The 16,956-nt window shown below is 39.5% G+C and overlaps 1 protein-coding gene across 1 annotated transcript in view; it reads left to right on the forward strand.

Moving 5' to 3' along the window:
- Positions 1 to 16,956, forward strand: part of arid5b (AT-rich interaction domain 5B) — a 75,014-nt gene that overhangs the window by 52,782 nt on the left and 5,276 nt on the right. The window contains exons 5-9 of the mRNA XM_085183580.1: positions 887 to 1,050; positions 2,788 to 3,061; positions 7,673 to 7,725; positions 8,766 to 8,863; positions 16,678 to 16,888. Coding sequence (XP_085039706.1) covers positions 887 to 1,050; positions 2,788 to 3,061; positions 7,673 to 7,725; positions 8,766 to 8,863; positions 16,678 to 16,888 — 800 coding nt within the window. The remainder of the gene's footprint in view (positions 1 to 886; positions 1,051 to 2,787; positions 3,062 to 7,672; positions 7,726 to 8,765; positions 8,864 to 16,677; positions 16,889 to 16,956) is intronic.

Below are 16,956 nucleotides of genomic sequence, written 5' to 3' on the forward strand. Positions count from 1 at the left end.
GTGTACAAAGGACTTGGAGGGCTTAGATACTTTATTGTGTGTGTAATGTGAACTGAGCAATTATATCTGCCAGCCTTTCAAACAAAGAGCTCCTATCATGCAGGTTCATGTGTTTTTAATTAACAGCGTTGAGCTTTAAGACATGAGAAGACTAACCAGAGGGAAACCAAAAATAGAGTCACGATTATCAGTTCATCTGATGTGCTGTAGTACAGTGTAATTATTTATGTTGCTTAGAATCGGGGGGGGGGGGGGGGCAAGACAAGGCATTTTTATGTTATATATGTTGTGGTTAGAAAAAAATACAAGCTATGTTTGTCTAGCCTCTGTGTGAAATATTTCTCTTAGCACAAACTGACTGTTTAAAATTTCTTCCCTTTTGTGGGTTTCTCGGTTAACCAGCATCTGTCATTTTCATTATTATTCTAACTGCCTGACTGTTATGACGCCCTCATCTGTAATCTTAAAAATACATCTGTCTGAATTTAAAATGGAGTTTCTCTTTTAGGCTGGGAGTGAACTTGAGGATCGTGTTTACTAGCACATTGGAGCAATTTGGCAGGCTGCAACCCCATTCAGCACAATGTTGCACTAATCCAGTTTAAAAATAATTAGCTACAGGCTAGCAGGCCTGTGAAATTCCTTTCCCCTGATTGTAAATGTTCCTGTCATAGCCTCCCTCTAAGTTCCCAGGCAAGAAATACATATTTGGGTTTAAAAGGCGTTTTCTTTTTAAGTCTTTTTTTTATTCTTCTTGTAAAACAAAGTATATTATTATGAAAGAATTAGATGTTGGCAACAAAGAGCTGAAAGTATTCAGTGATTTTAAAAAGCAAATTTCCATTTAAATGGATAAATCTAATTGTCATTGTTCCCTTTCCTTCAGCTCCCAACCTGAAGGGGCGACCTCGGAAGAAGAAGCTGTCCTTCTCTCAGAGGAGAGACTCCCAGAGTCAGGCTCAGGGTCAGGGGTCATCAGGGTCAAACCAGGGTTCGACAGCAGTGACAGCACAGGAACCCTCTAGTCCAGAGGGCAAAATTACAACCAAGGTAAGATGAGTTACATTCCCTCAGGGAGTATTTACATGTTAAAACTGGGACATGGGCTAAAAGCAAATATTTTTTAAAATAAAATGGAGAAGTGTTGCCATGAAAACAGCTGCGATGTCACGGTAACAACCGTCCACTAGAGGATGCCTCATTAGTGTCACTGTACATGTATGCGTGAATGCTCCAGAGATAACCCTATAGATTAAAAAAAAAATAAAAACACAGACTAGAACTGTTTTGGCAGCTTTGGCTCAGATTCTGAGTTATGTTGTCCTATAATTACAGGGTTCAGGGTTTGATCCCTGGATTCTTCAAATTGGCTTGGAGGAAGCAGTCTTGCACACTGTTATGGTTAGGATTAGTAAGACAATAATTTATCAGTTTTAGTTAAAATTGTGGGGAAGCTGTTTGCTGTTGCCTGCAGAGCGTCCTTCACATGACTCTGAGCGGACTCGGTGCTCTGAGAGGAACTGCTCTGCCACTTCAGATTTCTGCACTTTATTGGAGAAAACGCACTTTTTTCATGCCAAGGCAAAGCAAAAAATTGACACTGACATGGTATCCTCCAGTCAGCAGGTCTATTACACGCATTGCCTGTACGGTATACATACACCATATATTACATTTCCTTAGAACATATAGCCATGTAAGTTAGTCTACAAGGTTACACTTACATAAATATTTGTAAAAGACATATTATAAGGATATTATACAACAGATAGTAACTTTAAAGTCCACTAGCTTTATGTTAAGATCGCAGCTTTTGTTGCCAACCAGCTGCTTTCCACGTTGTCCTTGAATCTTAAGTTACAGAATAAACTTTACTTTTCTACACAATGACCAACACAGCAACAGTGTAGTCTATTCGGGACGTGTAAAAAGCAACACGATTGCGAAGGCCACGTGCTACAAAAAGGGATGTCACAAATCAACACAAATGAAGCAAGGACGACTGGGGAATGAAGACTGTTTAAAAATTATTATTTTTATTATGACAGCATTTGCTGATTATACTTCTATAATTGACTTCTTCCTAAATCTAATGTGATTTCACCTGATTAATTTATCACTGATAGATTATGATATTATGATAGGATCTTTTGTTGAGAGGTACTTTTTTGTCTGTGACACTTTTCTCATAATAGCCTCTTACCAGGTACAGTGTAATCTAAAATTGGGTTATTAACGGGTTATTTCATATTTTAATCTAAGAACAGTTTCCACCAATGAGAAGCACTCAACTCATTCTGAAATCATGTTAGATGATGAAGGAAACTGGAAACAAGAAATAATCATCAAGCCCCGTTACTAGGTCTTTGTCATGTTTTCTTTATTTTAAAAATCGGTTTAGTGGTATCACTTTCTATTGATATTTTGATTTTGTACCTCTGTCCTCGTTTATTGTCTGACATTAGTCGTAATATTCCTGTGAGGGAAATATCTTTGGTAAAAGCTCTTCCACAGTTATTCCTATGACCTTGGACAGTTAAATCAATATAAGCAATTCTTTCTCAAAGCTGGAGTCAAACCTATCTGTGCCTAATCTGTTATGACCAGAAGAGCTGCTTCATTGATAATCAATGGGAGTTTTCCTCTGTGGCCATTAGGAATATTTACTTGTGCTTAAACCCTAACAAAAGTCATACAAACTGTCTGACATCATTTGAATAACACTCTGTTAAGGGTTTAATTTTCCGCTGAATACATCCGCTGAGTCTGTATGCTCTCTCTTTGCAGGTCAAACCCAACTGTAAAACGGTACCCAACGGAAAAATAACCGCACTGGCCAAACAAAAGGCCACTGGCCTCAGTAAGAAATCTTTATCCGAGGAGAAGGACAGAGGAAAGGAAAAGGAGAGGGAGGAGAGAAACGAGAAAGAGGACAAGAAAGAGGAGGATACATCAGAGGAGAGCCGAGCGGAGGAGCAGGCTTTCTTAGTAGACCTCTACAAGTACATGAAAGAAAGAGACACGCCCATAGAGAGGATCCCCTTCCTCGGCTTCAAACAGAGTGAGTAGGGCAACTTTTTCTCTTATTCCCTGACTGCCATTGTTGAAGCAATGCAGCGCTCGAATCAATAGTAAAAATTTGTGTGGATACATTTTTACAGGAGTTATTTTGAAAATTTAGGTCGTAACATCGACTGAGGCTGAGAGGAGATTAAAAAGAATTTGGAGTAAAAGACACCTGTAGGAACAAGCAATAAAAAAAAAGCCCCCAAACCTCCTCAGAATTTCCCTGCACAGAAAAAAGAAAGCACATTATTATTTGAACCCTAAAATATCGTGTGCTTGGAGAAAAGAAACACAAGTATATGTATCAGAGTGAAAGTGCACTCTGTAAGTCACACATGTCGGTGTAACGGGCAGGGGAAAACCTCATGTGGACTCTAATCGGCATCTCTAACCACATGTTATATATGCAGAGCCCCTGTTGTGATCAAAGGAGAAACAAGTAGCTGGTTTTTAGTCAATGGTGGACTTTCTCCTATTCATCTAGTGTGTGAGAGTTTCATGTGTTCCCATATGTTTAAACTGCAGCCAAAATCTTAAAAAACTAACTCAGTGTGTAGTAATAATAAACTAAAGGATTAATATTCTATGTTGAGAAAAATCCCATCTAGCAGTTAGTAAAAGACTCAGGAGACTTCCTGTCAGAGCACATTTTGCCTGGCTTTTATATAAAGAGAGAATATCTTCTCTCACTTGTCAAAGGGGTTTCCTGTGAAGGCCAAGAACGTCCTCTACCAGTGTTAAAAGAACATCACATGTATGGGAAACACGTCGGCCCAAGATGAAAGATTTCTAATATAGGTCGGATGCTTAGCTTGCACTTGGTGTGAACAGGACAGAGAAGAAGAAGAATAAACGCGCACCTAAGCATCAAAAAGGGCACGCTGTGGTCTCTGGAAAGTGAAAAAGTGTGTTTGCTTTATGTGTTTGATGTCGAGGCAAGACGCATGAGAATGCAGGCTCTCTTCACAAACTGTGGTTTTCAGATTTAGTTCATGCTCAGTCTTTATTCAAGGAGGGACATAACATTTGCATTCATGTCAGAGGAACCAAGGAGAATTTAGCCATTCAGATCAGAATGTAGCACGACAACTCCAGCAAATTAACGAGAGACAGGGAGAGGGGAGACATGCCTATTGAATGTAACGGTGACATTTTATAGTGTAGTAAAACTCATTACTCTAAACTATTACACGAAGGTAAGCTGTGGTCGACTCGACTGTGCTAACCTCACTGCGGTATTTTGACAGTCCTGTCATCTTGACTGCCGACATGTTGTTGCTTAAATAGGTCATTGTGGTTGCGGGAGATATAAAGAGGGAGCGAGGAATACGTAGAGAGTCGGAGGGAGAATTGCATACCCAACTCGCTTTACTTTTAGCTGGCATTTCTCAGTTTGAGCTCAGAATAAAGTCGAGGTCCACGCGCCAACTGTTTTACATACAGTACATGCTTTGAATCTCAAAACCAGACACATCATAAGCAAGGCCCTCATTAAATGGTGAAATCATGCTGTTTAAACTTCGTCCTTGGCAGCGAGCGCACATCAGCACATGTAAAGAGGAGGAAAAAAGGAAAACACATCATAATTAATACAACAAACCCTTAGATGTAATCAGACGCCGTTTTCATAGTCTTCTCTTTAAACTCGCTACAAATGCATTAAAAGATCAGAGCTCACTTTCCTGAAATGGAAATCCAAATTATGTTATTTCAGTTGCATTTGAGTAATAATCTTTTATGAAGTTCTCCAGAGTTTAACAAAGCAACAGATGGTTGATTGATTTACCAGACTTACCCATGCTTTGTTGGCTGGATCACTAAAATATCCATTTGACTCACCTCCAAAAAAAACCCTATCTGAGCCTGAACGAAGACTATTTCTACGTATTCCACCTCATCTTCTAGCCGTGGAGTCTTACCTTTAACACCATAATAGTGAAGCTTTACAGTCTGGCTGAGAGATAAGACCGCTAACCACTGAAATTGAGTCGGTCTGCCTTTACCTCGAATGACTCATAATCTATTTTAAACAGAGAAATGCTAATATTGCTGGTTTAGCTCAGCACCCACTTGTTTTCCTGCCTCACGCTCATGCGGAATTCATGTTTCACTTCAAGGTTTGTATGAATTAAACATCTTAGAGCTCAGGTGCTCATCTGAGACCAGCCGGCCTCATATTCAGTTTTCTGTCAAGATAAGCACAAGATGTCTTTACGTTTTATAGGCTCAAGATATCCTTATCTTTGCTGGAAGGTGGAAATGAACAATTTCTCTGTTTAATCTAGAGATCAACATGTTGTTTAGTGTTCTACTTACAGCTAATCAGTGATTCATTTGTGAAACTATGAAAAAGTCACAGAATCCCAGCGTGCAAGGTGACATCCAATGAACTGGGTTTGTTTTCTCCCTGCTGATGTATTCAGTAAAATGAAAAGAAAAACAAAGTCTTCACATTTCAAGAGTTGGAGCCAGATAATTTCATCCAGCGGTCCATTTTCTTAAACACCTATCCCAGCTGTCATATTGTGAACATCAGTGTACACCCTGGACAGAGAACCAGTCTATCACAGGGCTGATGCAGCCAATTTAGAATCACCAGTTAACCTAATATGCATATTTTTGGCCTGTGGGAGGAAGCCAGAGTACCCAAATAATACAATTTTTGAATTGATTGGTTTTTAAAATGATTGTTTGTGAAACTACCCACTGATTATTGCTATCCCTAAACTTAATGTTCCAGCTGTAGTATGCAGTCTTTTTATTTCTAATTTGCATTGCTCAGTCATTTTAAAAGCTACGAAAGCACTAGCATTTGAATTGCAGAAAACAGCTACCAAGTGTGGCTGCAGTTTATTCCAGTAAGTTGTCGTCCTTCTATTTTTGTTTTGGGGGTTTTTGTTTGTTGACTTTGCTGTACAGCTGCTGCCATTTAAGTTGCATGGCTGCAGTAGAGATTGTAGAAAGATAATTTCGAGATTGTGATAGTGGATGTAGGAGGAATAAAACAAGAGTAGAAGTAGTTACACTGTATGTTGTGAATGCCCTTGATCTCCAAGATTAACTGTTAAGTGTGAGTGTGTGCCTCTGTGTGAAATTTTTTTGTGTGTGCTTCAGTGCTCGGGCATCAGCATGTGATTGTGAACATCAGTTCCAATTTGTCTCCTTCTTCCAGCCTTGTTGTCTAATTGCCATGCCATCGGTGTGTCATTGAGGCTGCATTGTGTTCCTGTTTTGTCATCCTTATCTCAGTGATAATTGCCCCTGCCAAATAGAGGGGAATTAAGAAAAGAAATTGCTAATGACAAGACATCTAAGAAAAGGCATGTTCTCTCATTTCCTTTATGTGTCCTGTTCCCTCCCAGTCCCGTGTGCTATTGTAATAATTACAGTCGATGCATAACAAGCTAGTTAAATAGACAATCTTTCTGTTTCTACAGTCAGAAAGCACAATACGCCAGCGTGCTCAGTTCAAACAGAAAAACCTACCCAGCTCCCTTTGTTATTCCACCCGTGCATTGACAACGGTCACAGAGAGGAGGGAAGGAAAAAATCAATGCTGTCAAATGCGGAGATAGGAAAATGTCATTTTGACAAATGCAAGGCTTTGTGTACGCACAGATTGAATTTTGATGGATTTCTCCCCAGGCGAGGCCTCCTTTTCTTATTTATAGGCCTTCATATAAAAATGTTAAACAATGATGTTACAGAAAGCAAATACAAATGTCATTGGCACAAAAGTCTCCCAATGAACTCGTGGTTCTTTGTTTGTGGGAAATATTTTCTTTCAACGACAGACAGCCATTTGAAGCCTTTCTGAAATCTTACACGGCTATTTTTAGGAAAATGTTACACAAGACTTGTATTTTGATATGGGCTGTCATGGGGTATTTGCATGGGAAAATCAATGCAAATGAATTTGCATTAGTTCAAACAGAAGTTTGAGCATATTGCCAAGTGTTTGATGCTTTTAATGGTGTTTCATTCATACCTGCAGGCGGCAGCTGAGGGTTAACACATCTCTTTGTCAGGATAAAGCATATGCTGTATTCTATCACATAGTCATGATTGTATAAGTGCTCAGTATTCATTTGCATCCTTTTAGCTGAAGTGCAGAATTGTTTTGTGTGAAATTATGATGAAAAGCTGTTTTCACTTTTCCAGGCAAAGAATATGTAATTACTACTCTCTTTAGTGTGTCTCATTAGTTTATTGTTTAATCCGTGCATTCGCTCATTTATATGTGCATTATATGGTTTAACGCTAAACATGTATTTGCCCGTACTGATGCTTTCTGTAGGCTTTTAAACTTTACCTAAAATAAAATGTCATCAGCTTTTAAACATGTTGATTTGTCAGTGCTAACAATCCATTTATGTAATAAATACAATTATAGCGCCCAGTACTACTTTTAATCTAAACAAATGACTTCAGCGTGTAAAACATACCTTTTAGTCATAACACTTGTTTTGTTATGGCAGCTTTTAAATAAGTTTGATATTCATCGCCTTCTCTCTTGTGTAATGACTGCACATGACGTCATGTGTTTCAGCTCAGGTCCTTTCCCAGAGTTCCTAACTCCCTTGTTTGTCTTCTGTCTCTCCCACAGTCAACCTTTGGACTATGTTTCAAGCTGCTCAGAAACTCGGAGGATATGAGTTGGTAAGTATTCACACATGTGGCAATATAGTCCTGCTTTTCCATGAAGTTCCCTCCCCACCCTCTTTCTGTTTCTCCTCCAAAAATCCACACTTGCTCTTTTTTTTCTTCTTCTAAATTGTCTCTTCCACTAATGCTGTCCTCCAACCTGTCTTCCTTCTTTCCTCCCTGCCTTTTATTTCTCTGCCCTCCTTTTACCCCTTGAGCTCAGTCACTGTTTTCCCAAGAAGAAAGTTTCGCTCAGAGCCACTTTTAGCAGAAATGATGCTGTTGTTTCAAAACCCCCTTGGAGTGGAAAACACATGTTCCTCTGTTCTAAACTGGTCAAAAGGAAATTGGTTAAATCACTCATTTTTTCCCATTTGGAGAAATGCACATACATACCCACGTGTGAGCAAGTACTATATGCGAGTTCACACACAGCCAGAGTGAGTCAGAAATGAGGGTGTATGAGGCATTTAACTTGGCAGCCTTACCTGCCTTTTATTCACTCACTATTCAAGTGCGACGTATTTTCAAAGTGAAGTCAATGTTTGATATTAAGTCTTCAAGTCGATTGCTTATGCCTGTTTCTAAATATGCTAGCTGTGTCGTCCAAACAGACAACTAAACTAGGCCGTAAACAGGATACAGCTCATATAATTGAGGCTCATATCCTTTTAAAACGCTCATATCTGCAGCTGATTATCTCACGTTTCATGTTGTGGCTTTGTTGGCTCTGTGGCAGCCGTCATTCTTTTGTGTTTTGTGTTGTAGCTCGTCCGTTATTCCCATCTGTTGTGGAATAAGGGTTCGTAGCAGGAACAACTGACTGCATGATGTTAACAGAGCTTATTATGTTAGAGAATTGAGTGTTGAGGATTCAATAACTGGAACATGATGACTCATCAGCTCCCCAAGACCTTGAAATGATGTCAACCACTTATGTCTTTTATTATTTTTTGGTGTTTTTCTTTCTCTTTGTCTTATTTTTATCTCTTTTTTTGTCTCTATTTCTTTTGTCTTTTTGTCTGATCACTCTGTATTCTCACCCATCGCTCCAGATCACAGTCCGCAGACAGTGGAAACATGTATATGATGAATTGGGCGGCAACCCCAGCAGCACAAGTGCCGCCACATGTACACGGAGACACTACGAGAGGTGAGTTATTATGTCGGGCAGTTATATATGACACATTGTTATGCATGCACATGTGAACAGTCTGCATCGCCTGAAGTGGGTAAATTCCTTCACAGCTGCATCAAATGTACTTTCACAATGCTTTATTTGTAACATCGGGACACAGCAGGACACATATTGATCTTATTTACGGAAAGTCAATGTACACATGAAGAGCAACAGTGGGATGCTGACTGTTTTAGCATGTAGCTGTAATTGTATTTAGAAATGTCTTCCTTATCCTATGACATGAGATTCGGTTATTTTCCTTGCCTCAATTGATCAGTTGTGTGGCACAGTGAAACCAATTGTGCTGTAATCTGCTCCAATTCCGCTCTACAAACAAACCAAAGAGGATTAAGGAGTCCAAAATAACAGCAAAGTTTTTAATTATTAGCTGACCTATATGAATACGCATGCAGTCTCTCCATTTTCCACTATATATGCATTACAAGCACAGAAAGCTGCGGGATAAAATGAAAACACCAGTTTAATATATTCATTTAATCGTTCAGCCTGATACTGCAGCATTTTCAACCTCCACATTATAATCACTCAGATGGTATTACAAAACCTAAGCAAGCATATGGATATGATCCTAAGGGAGCTGTGTGGTTATTAATGCAGTGCTGCTAGCACACACTCACAAACACACACAAACACACACACACATGCAAACATACACACACGGCCACTTTCCCAAGGTTAAACAAATGCCAAATACGATCTTCCCAGCAAGAGATAACCAGTCGCTCATGAAGCAGGTCATTCCTCCGGGCCTGTGACCCTCTCCACATCCCTCCGGCTGCTGCAGGTTTATGCATCAGCACAGTTCAGGCACACACACACACACACCTATCCGTAATACAGCAATATGCCAGCAGTGCCATATGAGGGAGCCAGGCACCTTCATATTGTGTCAAGATTGCATGCTGTAAGCGAATTCACGCGCACAGGCAGTGGCGGCCAGGGCAGTTTTTCCAGGAAATTTGCAACACCATATTTGTGAGAGTATATTATTTTAGGTGTTGAATGTGTTGACAAGCTGACAATGTGCCTCTAAATGTTCAGCTGCGGGTGCCTCCAGTGTTTATGCTGCATTCCCAGTTGTTTCTCCGAACTTCAAATAAGAACCTGCTGCAAACTGGATGCTCTTATTTCTACTAATAATAGACGTGACTATCAATTCATGGCTTCAAATATGATACTGGGGAAAAAATAGGTTTTTGCTTTTTTTTTGTTGTTGTTGCAAAACTCAGAATCCAAGACGTGTTTCATCCTTATTTTGTGGAGTGCAGCAATTACTTTGAAGTAAAACGCTATATTGTTCATTTGTCTGTAAGGCATAAAATAGGGGTGTAGGACGAATTTGTGGGAAGCGCTGAGGTGTGACTGCTGCTGCGCTGGCCTTTCCCTCTCCAGCCACCGAGAAGCAGCTGAGAGAAAATAATGCTGAATCAATACAAAGCAATAATATCCACACACTGCAGTGAATATCAGTCTGACAGAGAGAAGGTGTAAGAAGGAGGGGTTGGGGGTGACTGTGTGTGTGCGTGTGTGTGTGTGTGTGTGTGTGTGAGAGAGAGAGATAGAGAGAGAGAGATAGAGAGAGAGAGATATCAGCTGAAGCTGAGCAAGTTTCCATTCAGGGGAATAATTTTAGCTGAGCCTTGGTGTTTGGGCTGCTTGGAGGGCAATTAGCTTCATTGTATTAACTCAGCAAACACGGCCATTCTCTCTGCATGATGAATGAGGCTGTTTGTGGGCTCGCTGAAGTATGTGTTTGTTCCCCAGAGGCGTCTTTGTTTCCACCTTTAATCATTAGTCAACGTGCTACAGAAATATATTTCACAGGGAAGAATGTACAGTGAACAAACTGGAACAACACCTATGTTTTCCTCATCTCTCAGAAGGATCACTTTGATTTGTCTCAGTGGGCCAAAGTAGAGTAGAGCAGGAAATAAAAAGTCTCCAGCTAGTAGGAAAAAAGGAAACAATATTTCAGGACATAATTGCTTTCAATTAAGTGGATATTCTTGGCTGTCTTGGTGTTATTTGGGTTAAAGACTGTGAATATCCACAAGCATTCAGTGCTCGTTTTAAATTATACACATTATCCCTTTACAGCCCTAATGGTAAAATCATATGAAATGGTTTCCTAGGAGATGTTATTGTGAAAGATGGAGCCAGGGGCATAATCACTATATTTATGCTGTCCAGGAGCGGGCGGTAATCACTGGTAGAAATAGAGTTACATAGCTGGAATTGAACAGGAGATAACCTCAGCTAATTGTCATTTTCAAAGTTACTGTTGTTTAGGCACAGAGCGCCCTTCATTAGTGCGCAGGGAAAAATCAATGTAGAAATGTCCAAGCCAAGGTCTGCCGCTGCAGCTACAGGGAAGCTTTAATGATATTTATTTAAACCGTTTCCCGAGATTAGCTGTCAGGGCCCAGCGCTCTGAATTAAAAATGAGGTCATGAAAAAGATGGCATCAATAACCTTGAAATAGACTGCCTTTTGCTTCTGTGCTGTGCCATTTTCTCCCTCCTCTCTCTCTCTTTCACTCTCCCTCTCCCCGTGTCTCTCTCTTCCACTCCCTGCCTTGCACTTCATGCTGTTTCTTTCATTATACAGGTCAGCGCCTTTTAACAGCTCCTACATATTTAATCTTCCAGATTTCCTACGTGATCTCTTGTAACAGAAACATCACATTCCACCATCTCTGTTCATTTCTGCCTGTTACGGATTTTTAATACCTCACCATGCCTTGGCACTCTAATGTAATTGCACCACGGGGTTGGTATTGGTGTGGGGGGGGGAGGGCGGGGGGGGGGGGGTGGTTTGGAGGGGGAGGTGGGGGGTATCCATGGCAACAGCGAAGCAATTTAGAATAATTTGCTATTTAAAAACTCTGAGGTTTTGGGTAATAGCAGAAAACGCAGATGAGGGGTTTTTTTTGGATTAAATCATTTTGTCTATAAAGTAATGGATGTTTGCCAGATGTACTGTACACGGAGCCTGTGAAATATTCTCTGGCTCAGATCATGCAGATATGTGTTTCTTTTAAGACAGATGCACGACTGTTCCAATTTTAGTCGACTAGATGTTTTATTGATTCAGCCTTTATTCATTCCTCCTGGTATCGATGTTCTTTTGCATTCACTAAAGCTGCTTTCCAGATATAAAAATACATTATTAGGAAACCTTGAGTCAGTCCTTGCTCTGAGAATTACCGTATAATACCACGGGTTTCAAATTTGGGCAAGAGAGAAAGAGACAGGATTGTTTTGTAAATTTCATTCTGAACTCGTCAGCGTCTCGCTCCGCATTGTCCTTGCTGTGTTGCAATACATCAGATGTAGCGCATTATATTTTTACACTGAAACACAGATTTAAGTTGGTCTGTTGTCCTGCAGCAGGGGGTATCATTAGATTGCAGTAAGAAGTGGTGTGGAAAGAGTATCACCTTGTAAGAAGCAGGATGAGACATTGATAGAATTTAATAAAGTACAAATGGTTGACTATTTTAGTTTAAAAAAAAGAAAGAAAGTAAAAAAAACAGGAGAGAGATAGGACAGTTGCAATATGATAACATAGTATTTACTCTCAGCATTCCTTAAGACTATAATAATGTCTCAACATGTTGTCTGTATCAGAAGGATGGCCAAAGTCTTTGTATATCCATGACACTTCCACAGAATGTGGACTTGAGCTAGAGTGGGAAGGCAGCCAAAGAGCTGCATGTTCTTTACACTAAAATAGCAGGCAGCTATTTTAACATCTGAGAGTGAGATGGTTTCCCCAAGACAAATGCTTTATTGAGCATTCAGTGATAAAAATCTCTTCTTCTTTCTTTTTCGCAGCCATCTAACAAATCACAATATCGGATCATTTCTTTATGTGTCGAATTTAATCAAAAGGTCTGAGGGTTTTTTTTCCCCCAGTGGCAGTGAGAAATCACAAATTATGGCACTGATGTGTGACAGGCAATCGACTGTATGAGAATCTATTCAAGTCTACTGAAATTAATAAGTGCTTCAGTGTTGCAAATTAAATTAATGATATTCTTGCTGAGATTTCAGTCTACTTCAGGGCAGCAAGAGGGAACATATTGTGGATATTACGGCGTATTAATACTTTAGTGACTGAAAGACTTGAGTGGTCCTTTATGCAGAATAGTACACATTTATTTTAAACACTTACATGTAGCACTCTTGGCTCACACCTTGTATGGTGAACATTTACTGCAAGCTGCAGCAGCAGCAGCTAATGAGAGCAAACCCCGGGGGAACAGTAGAGGTCATTTTAAATCTGGTATTTTCAGACTTGACAAAGGACTTAAGTTTTTCATACATTCCTGCGCTGCCCTCCTGTTTTAACTGCATGAATGAGGGTCACCTCAAGTGGTTTGGCTTCGAGACAAAAGAGAGGCTTTGAGGCATAAATCCAAAGCAAAGGGACCAGCTACAATGTCTGTTTATCCCTCTGCCAGCATCTTGGCTCTTTCTCTACAGCAGTTATTGTTTTCTCATCGCTGCGATGGTGCTTAATCATCCCACTTACATATGATAAAGATTTGATTTTATCCTTTTCTATTTTATTCTCTTTTCCTCACAGCCTTGTAAAAGTACGTTATTTTTCTTTCCTCCAAATCTTTCTACAGCCCCAGGGGCTTGTCCACCAGCCTTTTTTTTTTTTTTTTTTTTTTAACGCATGAAGCAGCTCTTGTGATCTTAACACAACACCAGCAAAAATTAATTTCAAGACGGATGAGAGGGAAATTGTTGAAATGGAACAGCCTGTGGGCTTTTTCCACTTATTTGGTGACTTAGGCATTTCTTGGATTTGAGCACACTGCTTGTTCCTGTAACACAAGACTCGGACAACTGCAGCACATTGCTGGTAAAGTCACCTTGTTTTTGCCAAGTTGTCTTTTTTGTTGTTGTTGTTTTCAGTAGAAGTGCTTTGTGTGTAAGCCCTTATTTCAAAGGCACAGACCTGCTTAGTTGACAGTTTTGTTCTGTTGAATCACAGTGTTGTTGATCCCAGATTCCAAAATCAGTCGCATATAATCCATCGTATATATGAAGAAATGTTTTTTTCTGATTAATTACATGAGTTTCTGTCTATTAATATAAATATTTCATCTTCACTGCGTATTTGGATTCCTTGTTAAGGAACATGGAAAACGGCCGCTTAAACAAAAGCCAGGTGATAAATTGGCATGAGAGGAAGTTAAGTATTTATTGACCTCATAAAAATGTTGCCTCTCCTGCCTAGATGAAATTCCTTGCTGGAGTCTTCCAGTGCAGAATACGCCCCCAAGTGGCTCAAATTAATAACTACATCTGGCTTTCTCTCAACTATTTCAGTGGCTGCCAAGCTTAGCCCTTCCCCTGCTTTGAAGGAAATTGCTACTTATAGCAGTATTGTATTATAAGTGCTTATTATATCATACTACACAGTCATGATTAAGTTATAGGTGCAGTGTTTGAAATTGCTTTCACACGCAGGGGTCTATTAGGATTTTATTTTTAATTTTTACTTGCTTTGCCGTGTTTGTTTGTTTGTTTTTTACAGAATTAAAAATTGACTCCTGCAGTTTTAATACTTATTTCCTGGCAGTCAAAGATACTGTAATAGGTGTATAAAATGTGCAATCATATTTTGATAGACTGAAATTTTTGGTCAGTAGTTAAGTGTTACAAAACAAGTCTTTCTAACAATGAATGGAACTTCCTGAGGCTGATTTTTTTTTTTTTTTTTTTGGTTTCCCAGACCAACATAACATCTTAAGCTTTCCATTTGTAACTATTTTCAGCTCCAGTAATTTCCCTGGTTCAGCTCTTACATTAACCAGCAACACCACCATCCCCCTAGCCCTTATTGACATTCCATAAAGTTGACCCAGGCCCAGGCAGCCATCTCTTTCCCACAGATCCTGCTGATAGTCAACAGTAGACCCTTGTATATGCAGCAAACATGTCACTTTTCTAGCCCTTTGATCTCTAATAGCCTCTAGATATTTTTACATGTCGGTATGTCAATAACAATTTTCAAGACCTTTTGTTTATAACAGTGGAAGATTTACTTCACCTTCCTTTTTTGTGCAATAAGGCCTAATTATAGAAAGACTGAGAAGCACTTCCATGTTTAACAGGGAAAAATCCACAGCTTCTACTTTAAAGTTATGTTTTCTAGGATTTTTCATTCCTTTATTCAAAATCATTTTTCCTGTTCATTAACATGTCATTATGCCGCTCTTTCTCTCCTTCTGTTTCTTTTTCCTTTTGGCCCTTTCCCTCCTCTCTTCTCTTTCACAACCTCTTTGCTCTCCATCTCTCCAATAAGTCACATTTAATAGTACATTTCCTTTCTTGGCCTGGGGCCTGGTGCCAGACCAGCTGTATGAAATGTAGTTTCACCGCTTTCCCTGCCAGCACTTTTGTTCAGAGGAAAAATAACAAAAAATCCCACAGAGCCTCTTGAACTCTCTGAGGCTTTTTTTTCTTCCTTTTGAAGAGGAGGCGAAACAGCTCTTGATTCATTGTTTGTTTTACCGCCATGTCCCTTAAAAGGAATAGTGCAACCGTCTCTTGTCGTTACACGAGAAGACCTTTTTTTTTCTTCTCATGACTTAGAAAGTCATGTTTCTGTCTGGCTTTCATGGATTTTTATTGTTTTAAAGAAACTGACAGAGGAGCTGGAAAGATTTTCAGAAGAACTTATTGAAGTTCTTAGTGTCGTAGTTTTTCAGTTGTCTTGGTTTCCTGTTCCACAGCGTTTCTTATTTCTGGTCTAGTGCCAATTTCCATTTTCTTTTCCTAGCAATAAAAGCCTAAAAGTTTCCCTCACTGGTTTCTTCATGCTATTATTTTACACATGGGTGTTGTTATGTTATCCAGATCTTAATGTTCCCATTAGTTATGACATCAGATATGGAAAAGTGACTTGCGACGTATTCAGAGGAGGATTACCAGAAGTCAAAAATAGTCTAATGTTTATTCTACAGATTTTTCCTTGTTACTTAGTATGGACTTAATTAAGTTGAAGCATACGCAGCTATTCAGGATTTCATAACATGTAACAGCTAAAGTATGCTTATACCAGCTAAAATATTTCATTATTATAACCGATTTAAGGGCTTCTATCATTAATAACATTAGTATATTAAATTAGAGATTATGTGCAGTGAGGTTAAAGAATTTGATGTCATTTCTCCAAGATATTTTCCCTTTTTTTTCATTCCAAACTACATTAACTTTAGAATCCCCTCACACACACACACACACATACACAGACACACACATATTATTTTCTGTCAAGGTTAAAGTAATACCAAATGTGATCTGTCTCAGCAGGAGATAACTGGTTATTCGCATTCCCTCTGTCTCTCTTTCTCTCTCACACACACACACACACACACATGTTCTGGCACCCATCTGAGCCTGGATTTCCCCTAACCTAGTTTAATTACAATAGGATCGTTAATGCTTGCCAGGTATTAAAACAAGGAGGTTTTAAAGCAAGCTATTTGATACACTGCATGCCAGGAGCAAAGCTGCAGCTCAGTTGCCAAACAATGTGGTGTATTGTATTTTACGCTAAACAACCGAGGTGTTTTGCTTTTAAAAAAAAAGAAGAAAATAAAAAAGCTTCCATCTTTTTCCTGTTTAGCAGGAAAAAAAGCTTTTTGTTTATGTGCAATGATCCACAATATATCAGTAACCAAGCCTTGCAAAGTTGACAGGACATAACTTGATCATATCTGCTTTGCCCACATTCTTCCTCAGGCTCCTCCTCCCTTACGAGAGGCATATTAAAGGAGAGCCGGACAAACCCCTCCCCTTGGCCAAACCCAGGAAGCAGGAGAGCAGCCAGGAGAAGGCGTCAGGAGCCAAAGCCAAAGGACTAGGGGCCAAGAAATTAAAAAGCCTGAGCAATCCCAAGCTGGGGAGTAAAAAGGATAGAGGGGATACACTGACAGGCCAAGAACAGTCACAGGTTAGTAGCAAACCTATCCAGCTGCTGGCTCATCAGGATTCCATCTCACTCTCAATTCAATTCAATTT

This window comes from Neolamprologus multifasciatus, chromosome 13 (genome assembly GCF_963576455.1).
Source record: "Neolamprologus multifasciatus chromosome 13, fNeoMul1.2, whole genome shotgun sequence".
NCBI classification, from domain to species: Eukaryota; Metazoa; Chordata; class Actinopteri; order Cichliformes; family Cichlidae; genus Neolamprologus; species Neolamprologus multifasciatus.